Genomic DNA, 13,874 nt, shown 5'->3' with positions numbered 1-13,874 from the left:
CTCTCCCAAAGTGCAGGCTGGTATGATGGTAATCTTACCAAGATTTTAGAACCGATTTTAAAAAAGATGATCATAGGAACGGGCATTTGGTTCAGTATCCTGACATGATTTCCTTCTTGTTAAGGGCATGCCAGACGGGTAGATGAGGGAATGCTGAGATTTTGGCAGCACATTTTTCATCAATGAAAAAAATCGGTATATTTGTTTTGTACCATAATAAAAACATATAAGAAGCGTAAGCTATTAGTGCACCTACGCCAGTACACATTTTAATAGTACACACCAGAGAAAGGTCACTATCATAGCACAGGATTCTGTCCTGTGTAATGCTTTTACAAATGCTATGGTTAAGGATACTAATGTTTATCAAATTTATAGACAATATGAAACTAGAAGGTATTCTGAATGCCTTCAGAGATATAATCAGGATCTAAACAGATCTCAACTGGTTAAACAAGTGGTCAAATGTGACAACTTGTAAATACAGCTCCGGAAACCAACTGCCTGAGTTCAAAATGGAGGATGTGTGATCTAATAAGTGTTAACAGAAAGAGAAAAAAAAAAGGACCCAGAGAATCCTATCTATCTCAAAGTAAATTGATATAGTAAAGCTGCCAAGTTTAGTGTCTAAATAAGGAAAGTGATAGTCTGCCACTTTGCCATTCAGTTGTTTGGTCTGGATTCAATTTTTAAAAAAATATATTTATTTATCTTTGGCTGCGTTGGGTCTTTGTTGCTGCGCGTGGGCTTTCTCTAGATGCGGCGAGTGGGCTTCATTCATTGCGGTTTGCGGGCTTCTCATTGCGGTGGCTTCTCTCGTTGTGGAGCACGGGCTCTAGGTGCGCGGGCTCAGTAGTCGTGGCTCGCCAGCTCCTGGGCGCAGGCTCAGTAGTTGTGGCGCACGGGCTTAGCGGCTCCGCGGCATGTGGGATTTTACCAGACCAGGGCTCAAACCCGAGTCCCCTGCGTTGGCAGGCGGATTCTTAACCCCTGCACCACCAGGGAAGCCCCTGGATTCAATTTTTAAATGGACGTGAGCAAACTGTTCACTCATCCAGAGAACTGAAACATTCAAGATCCTTTCTTTTGAGGAACAATTGTAAAATCTCTGAATGTTAACCATGAAGATTGGGATTGCCACAGCAAACTTTAACTATTTGAGGGACTATGAGGAAAGGAGGAATTGATATTTTTTCATCACTGTGGAAGGCAAAGCAAGAACCAGTGGGCTCGAGTTACAAGAAGTTGATTTTGTCAACGAGGAAGAATTTTCTAACATTTAGGAAAAAAATGTATAGGAGAAAACAAAGTGTTAAAGGAGAAGCTGGACCTCATTTGTCTGGAATGTTGTCAAAGGGAAATCATGTATTGGAGTCAGACTAGATGACCTCTAAGGTCTTTCCAACTGAGGTTTTACTAATTTAGACACCAGGCACCAAGTATCCTATCATCTCTTGTTTTTAAAGTTGCCAATTATGTGTAAGGAAGAACACAGGACAAAGAGGGATGAAACATACATTGTGTTCATACACAAATGGAAGTTAATATCTCATATAAAAGGGAAAATGGCGTTTTTCTATTTTGTGAAAACGGATTTCTTTTTCTAGTCTTTTAAAATATACAAGCAGAATTGTTTAATGCTTCCCAATAAATCTAATAAATTGAAGCAGAAGTTCAAAATTAACAGCCACAATAGTTTATTTACAATTGAACTCTTTATAAGATATTTACAAGACAACCAATTTTACACATCAGAAATGGTATCAAAAGTATGAATTACAACACAGACAACAATATGAAATGGGCATAAAACAAAGCTGAAGTGGACAGACAAGCAATTTCTCTTTTTAATTTATTAACACTAGCTTAAACTTTGTTAAGGAAAGAAAGAACTGTGTTTTAGGAGAACTGCAGGTCCTTCAGTTGAAGATTGAATTTCACAGTGTTGTATCCCATGTAGGGAAAAAATAAGACTAATTTCCCCCCCACACTTCAACACACTGTGATTTTGCTCTTGGAACTTTGCTAATCTACTCTCCAACCTCCTTCTCAACAAAACTTCAACATATCCAAATCAAAGGAGAATTGAACTAGAAGAGGGGACAATAAAATAAGAGGTCCTAGGTAGAGGGAAAACCAAGGAAATAGAATCCACTTAAGTCTGGCCAGATAGCACCCATGGATTCCTCTTAGTCTAACTCAAGTTCAAAATCTGGGGAGTCTGCTGGGCAGGCACAAACATAAAGGCTAAATTTGCTAATGCATAGCCAAATTAGGAGTCTGACAAATGCTGAAAATCAAGAAGAAACTGAGAGGAATCAAGGAATAAAAGAGACACTGACTGGTCTTTTTCTTCTTGGGCACATTATAAAGGAACATAACATAGGTCAGAGTAGGAAAGCCAAACAGCTTGCCATATTAAAATGATGGAGAACAAAGAAAATCTGGCCCAGTTTTTCTAGAAATCTCCTTCCTCTCCTTAAGGTGTGAGATGAGAGCCCCTAGTGGAATAAGTCCTATTTCTCTCTACATTCTTGCTGCAATGAAGTTCACAGCAGGTTCCCTTGTGGAGAGCCCACTCTCCTAAGCAGATGGAGTTACATATGAAAACCCATAGCCACACATACACACACAAAGGAGAAATAAGAGCAGCAAGATCATCCAAGAATACTACATGTGCTGCCGGAGTAATTCCTTTAAAAGTCAAACTCAGGGAGCACAGATCAACATCTCACAAAAAGCTTTAGCAGTGGGAGGCCCCTGAGGAACTTTTTTCTTCCCTTCCCACAATGGTATCCCATTCTCTCATGCTCCACTGATGGGCCGGCCACACACCCTACATACCTTGGCTTCTCCTCTAAAAGTGCTAATAATCTGGGGACATATTCTCTTCAAGGATAAAAGCCCCTACCTTCTAGGAGATTAGACCCCTACTTGTTTTCATACAATAGTCCTGAAGACTAAAGCAAGGCAATTCCTATATATTTAAGACCAGAGGTCTTGGCTCTATTTTCCTTCCAGATAGTTACAGGGATCTTACACTGAGACCAAAGTGGCCTGGAGTGCTGTCCTGAAATTCTTTTAACAAAATGGGGGTGGGGTGGGAGGTGGGTGGGAGAGGGGAACTAAGATGGTACACATACAAATCTATTTTTACAAAATGAACGGAGAAGCTCATTAGGTACATCTGTTTGTTTCAAGATGTAGACATTTGCCAGCCAAAAGAAGCACGTATTTCCACATACACCCCCACCCTCCCTAAATCTCCATCCCACCACCAAGAGCTCAGCTAAAAGGATAAAACCCAACTAAGGAATACTGGAGCAGTGATGTGACACGAAGACATCTATACAGGATCTGGCATGCCACCCCAAACACCAACGGCTTTTGTTTAGAGCCATAACTGGCCCCAAACTTACCATCCTCATTCTCTTTTCAGAAGATTTCATTCTTTGAGGGGTGGGGGAAGAAATTCAGTTATCCATTAACTAAGAAAATAATCACAGCCAAACATCCCTTCCCACGTGGCTATATCACAGGATAGTTTTAAGAGAACTGTCTTTTCAGATATTTATCTACCAACTCTCCAACCTCTTTTCTACCCTGTGAAGATGACTTGCTTCATCACGTCACTTGTTATTCCTCATCTGGTCCTTAAGCTCATGGTGAGGTTGTTTGTTTTGTTTTGTTTCCGGGTAAAAACCACTATACTCACACTATAAGGAAGGGTATGCCAGGGCAAGAAGAGTGCCATGCAGGCACGGCTCTAAAGGCAGGGGTTGCTTCATCTTCCAAAAGTCTAATGAAGAGAGCCCTTTCACTCTTTTAACACAGGCAAATGTAGAGAAGCAGACCCCTGAAGCTTCCAAATCTGCCATCCTATAGATTTAGCTTGAGAGTTCATTTCCCCAAAAAGGGAAAAGAAATCCCAATCACCCTCCATAATTCACAATTAGCCCAGTGAAAGAGTATTTGTGAAATCAGAGTGATGAAAACAAAACCAAGATCAGGGGAGTATGGAAGGGCATTACCAGCGAATGATAACATACATGAGGACATCGGTCACATATACAGGTCTCTGCCACTCTCTGGGAATGGCATGCTACAACTATCTGAAGACAGAAGGTTCTTGCCAGCACAGCTATTTCCTACATGTCCGATGAGGTGTTTGCTTCTTTTGGATCTCCAACCTGCATCGGCTACGCTCATCCAACCAGGGCAGCTCAAAATTCCTGGCAAAAAAGGATACGGAAATCAACCTGCAAGACTAGAAGAAACTCAGTATGGACATGAGGCTAACTCAGAAGAAGACACTATGCCCTGCACCACTCCTAGAGCCCTGACTCCCAAGTCCCAAGTTTAGAGTGTCTTTCCTGCCTCAAAGCCAGAGCAACGGTGGGCTATTAAAGTGACTGAATAATCTATTTCTAATTCAAAAAGCAATCCTCCTCATTCCTGGCTTGGGAATCTTATCACTGCAAAAACTAGTGGCCCAGGCAGCCTCACTTCTGTCAAAGAGCCATGGCTATCCCTAAGCCAGCGATTCCACCTTGTAGCTAGGCTTTCATGAGGTCTGGAAGGGAGGTGAAGCACAGACTACTACCTGAGAGAGGAGGGGAAAAAAAACTTTACACTTACTGTGGAGTTAGTTTTGGTAACGGTCGTCCAAATGCTACAACAGGCAAGAAGGGGGTAATCATCAAACTTTCAACTACGGAAGAAAGCCAAATGGGACCTTGTTAGGGACACAGATGGAAAATGTCTAGCAACTATACCTGTTCCAAAATACTGCATTCATTCAGAGCGAGTTGTATCCTGGAGCCCTGTACTCTTTTAGATAAACAAAACTTACCATCATCTGGCTCAGGGAAAAATGAGGTAACCTCGGGCTCAGATTCCTGAATTCCTTTCTTTTTATACATTCTGAGCTGCAGTCGCTGTAAAATTCTTTGTTCCCTGATCCTCTGAATATCCCATCTGGGAAAAACAAACCAGACAAACAAAACAAACAAACCCAACATTACTGAAAACCAGCTCTATAAAGGCAACTCACACAATCCAGATGCTAGGGAGATCTCTGCTGGGTCTTCTAGATGGGGGATGGGGGTGGGGAGGGGTAGGGGGTTAAAGAGAACCGCCTGCTTGGTTAGGGAAGAGCTGTATAGGTCTGGCAGTCTAGATCATGTGTTGGTGTTCCCCAGAAGAAAAAGAGGCCAAACGTGTATAACAACAACCACTTCAAACTCTTGATACTCAACCCATTGGGAAGCCAGTAATTGAAAAGTATTAAGAGCTCCAGGGCTCCCCGCAGCATAGATAAGAGAGGTCAGGGTGCTATAGGGCTCAGTTGTCTCCAGAATGGACATCTCTAGCCTCACCTTTTCCTTCTCTTCTCATCCAGCTCCAGTTTTGCATGCCGCTTCGAAAACACACTGTCATCCAGGTTCTGTGTAAAGAATAGCAGCTGATAAGCTACTTATCACCATGTGACACATGTATACTCATTTCCAGCTTCCAGGAATGTAAAATCTTTCACCTTCAGGTCCCACCTGAGTCTGTGAGCTCTATGGATAGCATAGGAACCTCCTGGTAACAAAATCAACGAAACACATACTCCTTTCCCCACCCCTACCCTGTAGAATCTCCATATTCCAAAATCCTTTCTATCATTTTCCAAGGTGAAAGTCACATCAAACTGAAACAACCCTTGAGACTGCCACAAACCTTCCCTACCTCTATACTTTATAAGAGTCTGAGTTTAAAGTAAGTATCCAACTTTTAAGAGTCAAATGAGGTTGGAATATATAGTTCTGTTGCTGAGTGGTACACGCTAACTTTTCTACTTAGCATGAAATCTAGCTTTGTTTTGAACATTCCCTAGTTATTTATTTTTTTAATAAATCACTTAGCCACTCTGGACCTCAGTTTTCTCATATATACAACAAAGGAGTTGGACTAGATAATCTCTCAAGTTACCTCCTGCTTCAAAGTTCTATTTAACCCATCCATACAGTTACAATGACATACTCAAGTAACAGCCCCATTTCTATTTGTCTCTCACTCCCTTCTACTGACAGGTCTTAGGTACCTACCTCCAAAAGGTCTGAAGGATTTGGGTCCCTTAGAGGCTCTACTGAGTGGTCCCTCCAAGAAGGAACTGGAAAGAAAAAAGAAAAAGAAAAAGAAAGGGAGGAGGGGTGGAACCACCCTTAAATCCAAGGTCACACAACCTACTATTCACTAGGACAAGAGATCTCTCCCAGATAAGACAAAGTTACCACGTGATAGGAATCCATTCTATGGCCTCACCTGAAGCCATATTCAGTGTCCTTGCTATGGTATTAAAAAGAACCTAAAATGCCATTGCAGTCTGCCAAACACAGGATCACAAAAAACCCTAAACCAATACCTGACAATTCACATAATGGATGCTATTGCAGTTCCTGAAAAACAACTGAAATTTGTAGTCATTTTGAAGTCTATAGTGTAATCATACACCAAGGAATCTCACTCTCCCCCATCCAACTGATGGGGAATGCAGCTCCCAACCATCCACCATCCCACCAGCCCCCACCCCAGGCCCAGCCAGCACAATTCCTATTCTACTCACCAGCCAAGACTGAAGTTTCTCCTGCAACACTTGATGGCATCAGACACCCTAAATAATGCAGGAAAGAAGAATCACCTCAGTGTAAAAAGAAAAAAAGCCCATACCCAAAATGGAGGAAAGGATCATCACTGAAGTTCTCACTAGGAAGCCATTTTGGTTTTTTGAGTTGTTCTTTTGAGAATTTCTCTCTGGGGGAGGGGAAGAGGGAACAACAGACAAAAGAAAAGAAAATAAGCCCACCACTTTTTTTTTTACACTGAGACGACTTCTTTTCTTCATTATTTAGGGTGGTTTCCCTGCAACAGTTGATGGCCAAGGATATCAAACCTTAAACTCAGAACATGGCAGGTGAGTAAAAGTTGACCCTATTTTTCAAATAAAAGATCAGTGTTCTCAAAACTTACATATGTAGTCTTCTTAAACAGCTCCCTCCTCCCTCCAAACAAACTACCTTGCTGGTCCAGCCTGAACAACATGCACAAAGACTTTGGCTTCCTTAGAACAAGCCATTGAGACTTCCTCTTGAGATAGGGGCATCAAGAATAAGGATTCACACGTTTATTCACAACTCAGGGTCCTCAAAGGACTGGGATTCCCCCCAATCAGACTCTTTCTGTACTGCTAGGCCCACAATATTAGAGGTGTTTGGAATTTTCTGTACTAGGGCAGAAAGGGTTTTCACAAATAGCCAGTCACACAGAATAGCTCCGGACTAAGCCATTTCCCAATCCCGGATGGGAAATTGCTTCACGGTTTCTCTTGTTACACAGCATTGCCATGGCAGCAAGAAGGTTAACCATTAAGGATGAACCTGTTCAACTGACTGAACCAACAAAAAACCTGAACCTAGATCAGGGTCCTGGTCTATCTCATGTACTCAAGTGTAAGGCCTAATGAATTTTAGATAATTAAGAAGAGTAATCTATCTTCCCCACTTAATTTTGTCACCAGAACAGCCAAACAAAGCCTGGAGAATGCTCTTGTCTTACTGGAATGGATTCCCATCCCCATCCCTACTAGGGCAAGACACAGCATCAGAAACTCAGGGCTGTGACTCTATCCAAGGCTTCCCCACCATCACCCCGGAGCACCCGCTGTGACTGTCACAGACTAACATTACACGATTGAAGGCACATTCCAGTTACTGGTTGATGTAGGAGATAGGGGAGCATCTCTGTGTGGAAGCCATGAAGAAAAAAAAGGGAATGAAGACCAAGGTCCCATACCCCACACCCATCCCAAGCAGCTCAGATATCCCAAGATAGTCCTTATTGTTTGAAAAATAGTTTGTAGACCATTTTATTTAAATATATGAACAACCAATGGGCTACTGCAATCCAAGTAAACTCTTCACATTTAGAACCTTTGTGAAGTATCGTAAGGTAAAGTAAGACTGTTGGTCTTTGGCAGATTCCTCCTGCCCCCCAGACCGGGACATAGAGATACAGATAAATGTTTATATAGTTAAAGAGCGGAGGCCCAGGTGAAATTCCCCACCCCAAGCTGGCTCCCCAACCCAAAAATTACCATTGGCCCCTGAGAACACCCAAAGACCACCCTCCCAGGTTTCACACAATATCAATTGCAGGAACAGTCGTGCATGGCAAAGTATAAGTTCTATGCATTTCACAGCACAGAAAACCCTTCTTTCAGAGGGCATGCAAGTTGCCGGAGATTACACCCCCAAGTCTGGTGCTCTTGTGATGAGCAACTTACTGGCAAACACATCTCCCAGTGTTGTAAGCAGGCAAATACATTGAGCACATTTTGCTGTAATTCCATCTATTTGCAATGCCTGCACAGTGTCTGTCTCTGGCTGTTAACTTACTCATTCTTGACAGAACTCTGCTTTATTGATTGCACTTTTTTAAAAATGCCAAAGGCATTTTCACACTTGTTAGCTTGACCGCCACCACTAGGGTATAAGAGCAAGTGTTCTCTATGCCTTACTTGCTACAGTCTCCTCCTTCTTTGGAGAGGATTCCCGTAATGGTAACGGTGATGGGGGAGGCTGGTGCCAACGACACAAATACATTTCTGTGGTGGAAAGGTACGGCAAATCTTCTATCTCACTTGAGAAGGCTTTCTCCTTGGGATGGGCGCTGGGTCCCTTCTGGGGAGTCGAGAGTCTTGGCGGGGTGTCCACTGAAGACCGGGGCTTTTCTGGAGTTTCCTGGCTCCTCAATTCACGTTTACAAACAGTTTCAGAGAAGGAACCACAGGGTTCCTCTTTAACAGGAGAGTGCTTAGGAGTTTTTGTTTTGACTTTTGAAAATTCAGGAGCCAGCTTTTTAACAGGAATCTTTCTTTCTGTACTTCCAAATGGGGATTTCCTATTAGATAGGGAAGAAAACAGTATAGAATTTATTGACTCTTGAATAAAATCTAATTTGATTACATTTTGGGGCAAGAGAACTAGCTTGCTTCAAAATAACCAGTATTCAAGTATCTAAATATCTGGGTTCATTTGGCTGTCATGAGCAGGAACAGCCTCATGCTTAACAGTATATATAATAGGCCCTTAGTAAATGTTTGTTGAACAAGTGAGTTTCCATGCTCAAGAACCTCTACTAGTATCCTCCTGCCTACTAAATCTAAAAAGGTTCCTATTTTATTCAAGATCCTTTAGCTAACATTAGAGGCCTCTACTTTGTGGCCTGTTTCATTCCTGTCAACCAGAGACCAGTCTCTTATTCCTACCCCCCAAAACCTACACCATGTTAATTACAATTGCTATTTCTTTTTTCTTGCTATCTTCTGGCTCTCTTTCTCCCACCAGTCTACACACACACACACACACACACACACACACACACACACACACACACTTCTAGAATGCCATCTCCTCTTCTTTTTACCAATCTAAATTCTATACTTCTTTTTCAAGATCCGTCTCCTCCTTAAAGTTTCACTATTTTAACGCACAATAATCTTTAATCTCTGAATAGTTTGTATCACTGTTGTCTATCTGCATATTTTATTGCAGTTGAATTCTGAGTTTTCAAAACTTATGCCATCCTTATAGCTAGACTAATCTCTTTGAGTCCAAGGACACTTAGAGCTTACATTTTAATGTCTACCAGTGCCTGATGCAATGAAGGAATTTAACACTTCCTAACTTGAAGTGAAGGGCTATAGTTTTCTTTAAGAAACTCAGCTGTCACATTTGTTGCCCATTCTCTTTATGATGTACTCTGCATTCTGTAGTTACTATTGTGACCAAAATGTTCCTAACAGACGTACATAGTCTGCGCAGGAATGTTTCAAGACAGTTTCTCGGCACAGAAGACCTCATGATTCAAGACATAGTTCTATTAAAACAAATTCATAGGTCCTAATCCTTTACTCTCAGTCACTGGAAACAAGTGACCTCACGTCCAGACAGTGTAACAAAGTTATCAGCACACCTTTTGTGTCCCTTTCCACTCCGCCCACAGGAGAAGGGCTTGGAAGGCAGAGTCTGGGATGTCTCGGAAAGCTCCGGCTGGCACTCCAGTTTAATTTTCTCGGATATCTCCGTTTCCTCTCTCTCTTCAGTTTCATAGCCCTGAAACAGCTTGTGCCTTTCCTTCTCGTTATCCTTCTTTACCAGCTGCATCCGCCTTTCCATACGTTCAATCCGAGCAAGGAGCTAAAGGAGAGAATGGCAAAATGCAGACTTAAAAAACAAAAAAATTAAACACGGGTGCTTAGCCCCATTTGTGAATCAGTATGGTCTTCTGCCTCTTTCCATGAACCATAGCAATTCAACTTATTTTTAACAGGCAGACATTAATCTGAATAGATTTTCTTAAACACAATAGAGAAGACAAGGTACACTGCTTAATTTTAGGGGCTAAACTAGTTGGGGAGGGGCATGGGGGAATTTGTACTTCATTCTTCTGAAAGAAAATCCTCTTCACTGGGAGGGGCCACAACATGCCTTTTAAATGGCATGGCCTCTGCTACTGCTAACCATGTGGCTCCAAGTCAGTTTGGGAGTTTCCAGAATTAACCTTAATGTTCTTTTAGGAGGCCCTAAGGTTCTCCAAACACTATCCTGTCTACTTCCACTCCAAAACACTATACACAAGGACAAAGTCCAGACAGTACATTGAGAAGGAATTAAAAGCTCACACAGTCACAGTGCCACTAGGGATTGCAGTGTTATTTGAAGGCGGGTGGGGTGGGGGTGGGGAGGTGCCACCTAAATAATGAACACTCAATTTGGAAGAATTATAAAAGAACCAGTACCCATAAATCCCATCAATCATCAAATATACATATTGCTTTGCATCTGAGATAACAAAAAAATGATACCTATTTGTCTGAATATTGAAAAAGTCTTTTAATTCTAGTTAAAGGGAGGACCACATAAACAGAAAATGGAAGTCTATTATCATTGAAAAGTTCACATTAAAATGTGCTGAGAAAAGATGCCAAATGTGCTACTTACACCCTATAATAAGAATTTTATTTGGGTTAGACAGTGATATTAATGTTGAATTCATTACATCCACTTAGCTGCATAGATTTCATGAGAGGCCAAACAACAACTGGAATAAGAGAAACAAGCTTAAGCATCGCTAAGACTGCAATACACAACAGAGGCAATGAATGCCAAGTTCAGACTGACACTCTATCCTTAACTCACCCCGCTTTTCCTGCCTAGGAAAGTCTGCAAAGGGGCCATTACCTCAGGTACTGAACAGAAACCTCCACAATCAGCAAGAGCCCCCCTGTCAGCCACACTGTCATTTCATCTCCTTCTGTTTTGATCCACAGCCTTAACATTACTTAAACACGGTTTGTGGGTGACATTTCCTTGATTTCTTCTCCTTCACTGGTCGTTCTCTTCCCGCCTCCCCCCCCCCCAAATAAGGACAGGATGTGTTGTAATTACAGTACCATCACACCCCTAGACTGCAGTACAGTAGCTGAGCAGTGCCACCTCCATGTTGAGTAACTTCCACAAATCAACACCATGAGATATTTTAATGAGACCGGCCCCAGCTCCCATTCCACCTTGCAGAATGCGTTCTCCAATAAAACAGTCGCTGCCTGGAGAGATTCATTTGGAAAGCAAACAAAATGAACAGCCCTGTGCTCTCCTGCTCAGCCCTTGGCGCACACAACGCCAGAGAGGGAGAGGGAGAGGGAGAGAGGGAGAGGGAGGGAGGGAGAGAGAGAGAGAGGGAGAGAGAGGGGGAGAGAGAGAGAGAGAGAGAGAGAGAGAGACTGCTGCAGCCTGAACACAACAATTGTAGAAACCATGTTTATTTTTAGGCAGCTGTAAGGTATGCTTGCACGGTAATATCCCACCACCACAGCTTTCCTGATATCTGGAGGAATATGTTTTAACACCTAAGGTGCCCTTAACTACGGCTGCAGTAAAAACAACCCTATACAGTCGTGCTCCTCAGAAGTACAAAGAAATAATAAATGACTTCCCTACTACCTTAAGATGCTAATATAGGGGAAACAATTTTGGTCTACTTAATACATGTAATGAGCTTCATTTCCCCTGGTGCCTTAAAAACCTTCCAGCCGCTAAACACCATGCTCATACAAGGGAGCTGGTTAGCAGGTCATGTTTTATAACGCAGATTCCTATGAAAAACTGTCTGAAATCAAAGGTGATGATTCTCCTAATATCATTTTAAAAAGCTGTAATAGGGTTCCACTGTGAATCACCTCGACCCCTCTGCCAATGAAAAGGCCTACTACTCTGTCTAAAGATGCTCCAGCGCTGCTTAGAGCAACAGCTGCTATGGCCCTCTCCTCCAGAATACATTTCTAACGCAAAGCTCTTTAAGTTAACCCCTTCCATAAAGCCACCACATATGTATCCCACCTTTTCATTTTTCAGCCCCTCACAAATGAGGTTTTTTCCCACTCTAAACGTCTTTCCCACACGTCTGAGGCTGTCATTTTAAATTAACCCTTTGGCACCTGAAACCTCCCCTCCCCCTCCCCCTGGGAGGTTGCCCTTTAACCCCTCCCTCCAACCCAACGCGTCTGTGGGCCTGGCTCCCAAGGACCCGGCAGCTAATTAGACTCCTTTCGCTGGTGGCCAACCTCCTTACCCCTAACCCAGGGATACCTTAACCTCCTACAGCCCCCTTCCCCCGAGCATGCGCACAACTCGCTCTTCGTCCCGAACGCCGATTAACCCCTCCCGTACCGTGTCTCTCTCTGACTTCAGCTCCTCGATCTCCTTCTCCTTGGCCTGCAGCTGCTGCTGCTGCTGTTCGATGAGGTCCAATTGCAGCAGAAGGATCTGTTTGAGGCAGGCGGCCTGACTGGAGGCTCCCGAGCCGCCGCCACCCCCGAGAGGGCTCTTCCTCGTACTCTTCCATCGGCCCTCGCTGGCCGCCAGGGTCCCGGCGGCGGCGGTGGGCGCGAGGGGTGGCGGCCCGGGCAGAGGTAGTGGTGGGGGTCCCGCCGGGTCCGAGGCGGTGGCACCTGGGGGAGCCGCCCCACCCTTGTCCCCAGCCCAGGGCGTAGGCTCTTTGGCCGCCGCCACGAGAGAGCCCGTCTGAATGGGCAGCACCGCCTGATACTTGGGTCGGGGACTGCAGCCGGCTCCGGCTGCCGCTGGCTCCCCCCCAATGCCAGCTTGTTTGGTGGCCGGGGGCGGACAGGGCAAGGGCACCGAGCCGCCCCAGCTCTCTTCCTGCTGCCCGGGGGCCGCCCCGGCCGGGAGTAACAAGCCCCGGCCCTTGCCGCCGCAGCCGGCCGGGGAGGGCGCAGGGCTCCCGCCCTGGGAGGAGGCCAGCGGAGGCCCCGGCTCCTTGAGCTTACGGTGCCGGGGGAGGAAGTGGGCTTCGGCCGCCCCGGGCTCGTCCTCGGGCCCGCCCAGCGCCGCAGCTCGCTCGTAGTCCAGTCGCTGCTCAGGGTTGCCGCCGGCAGGGGCCGCGGCCGCCTTGAACACTGCGGATCTCATGGTCATAGTGGTCCGGAGCAGCGCCGGGGACCGAAACGGAGGAGGGGGTGGGGAAGGGGTGAGGTGCGGGGGGTCGAGGACGGAGGAGGGGGAGGGGAGTTTGGCGGGCTCGTCTCAGCAGCGCGGCAGCAGGCCTTGGCTAGCGCGGCTCCTCCGGGGCCCGGGCGCCATCCCGCCGGCGTGCGGAGAAGTGGAGGCCGCGGCTGAGGCCCGCCGCCGGCCCATGGGGGCCTCGCCGCCGCCTCTGCTGCCGCCGCCGCCGCCTTCGCCTCAGAGGCAGGAGCTCGCACCCAGCCGCCCCCGAGCTCATCCCCGGAGCTCGCTTCGGCCCCCCCTGGC

At 45.1% G+C, this 13,874-nt stretch overlaps 1 protein-coding gene across 2 annotated transcripts; it reads right to left on the bottom strand.

Moving 5' to 3' along the window:
- Positions 1 to 1,692: 1,692 nt before the first annotated feature.
- On the bottom strand, positions 1,693 to 13,874 carry MSL1 (MSL complex subunit 1). Of its 2 annotated transcripts, XM_060081700.1 has the most exons (9): positions 12,774 to 13,874; positions 10,018 to 10,241; positions 8,561 to 8,943; positions 6,611 to 6,658; positions 6,093 to 6,157; positions 5,379 to 5,446; positions 4,853 to 4,977; positions 4,639 to 4,711; positions 1,693 to 4,232 (listed from the first exon to the last, which is right to left on the bottom strand). In XM_060081700.1, exons 1-9 carry the CDS (start codon positions 13,539 to 13,541, stop codon positions 4,142 to 4,144), a joined length of 1,845 nt encoding a protein of 614 aa, XP_059937683.1. In that variant the 5' UTR covers positions 13,542 to 13,874; the 3' UTR covers positions 1,693 to 4,141. The 2 variants fall into 2 exon arrangements, with proteins under 2 accessions (XP_059937683.1, XP_059937684.1); XM_060081701.1 differs by lacking the exon at positions 6,611 to 6,658.

This window comes from Mesoplodon densirostris, chromosome 18 (assembly GCF_025265405.1).
Source record: "Mesoplodon densirostris isolate mMesDen1 chromosome 18, mMesDen1 primary haplotype, whole genome shotgun sequence".
Lineage (NCBI taxonomy): Eukaryota > Metazoa > Chordata > Mammalia > Artiodactyla > Ziphiidae > Mesoplodon > Mesoplodon densirostris.
Note: the sequence above shows the minus strand (reverse complement) of the source record. Positions and strands in the feature narration are given on the sequence as shown.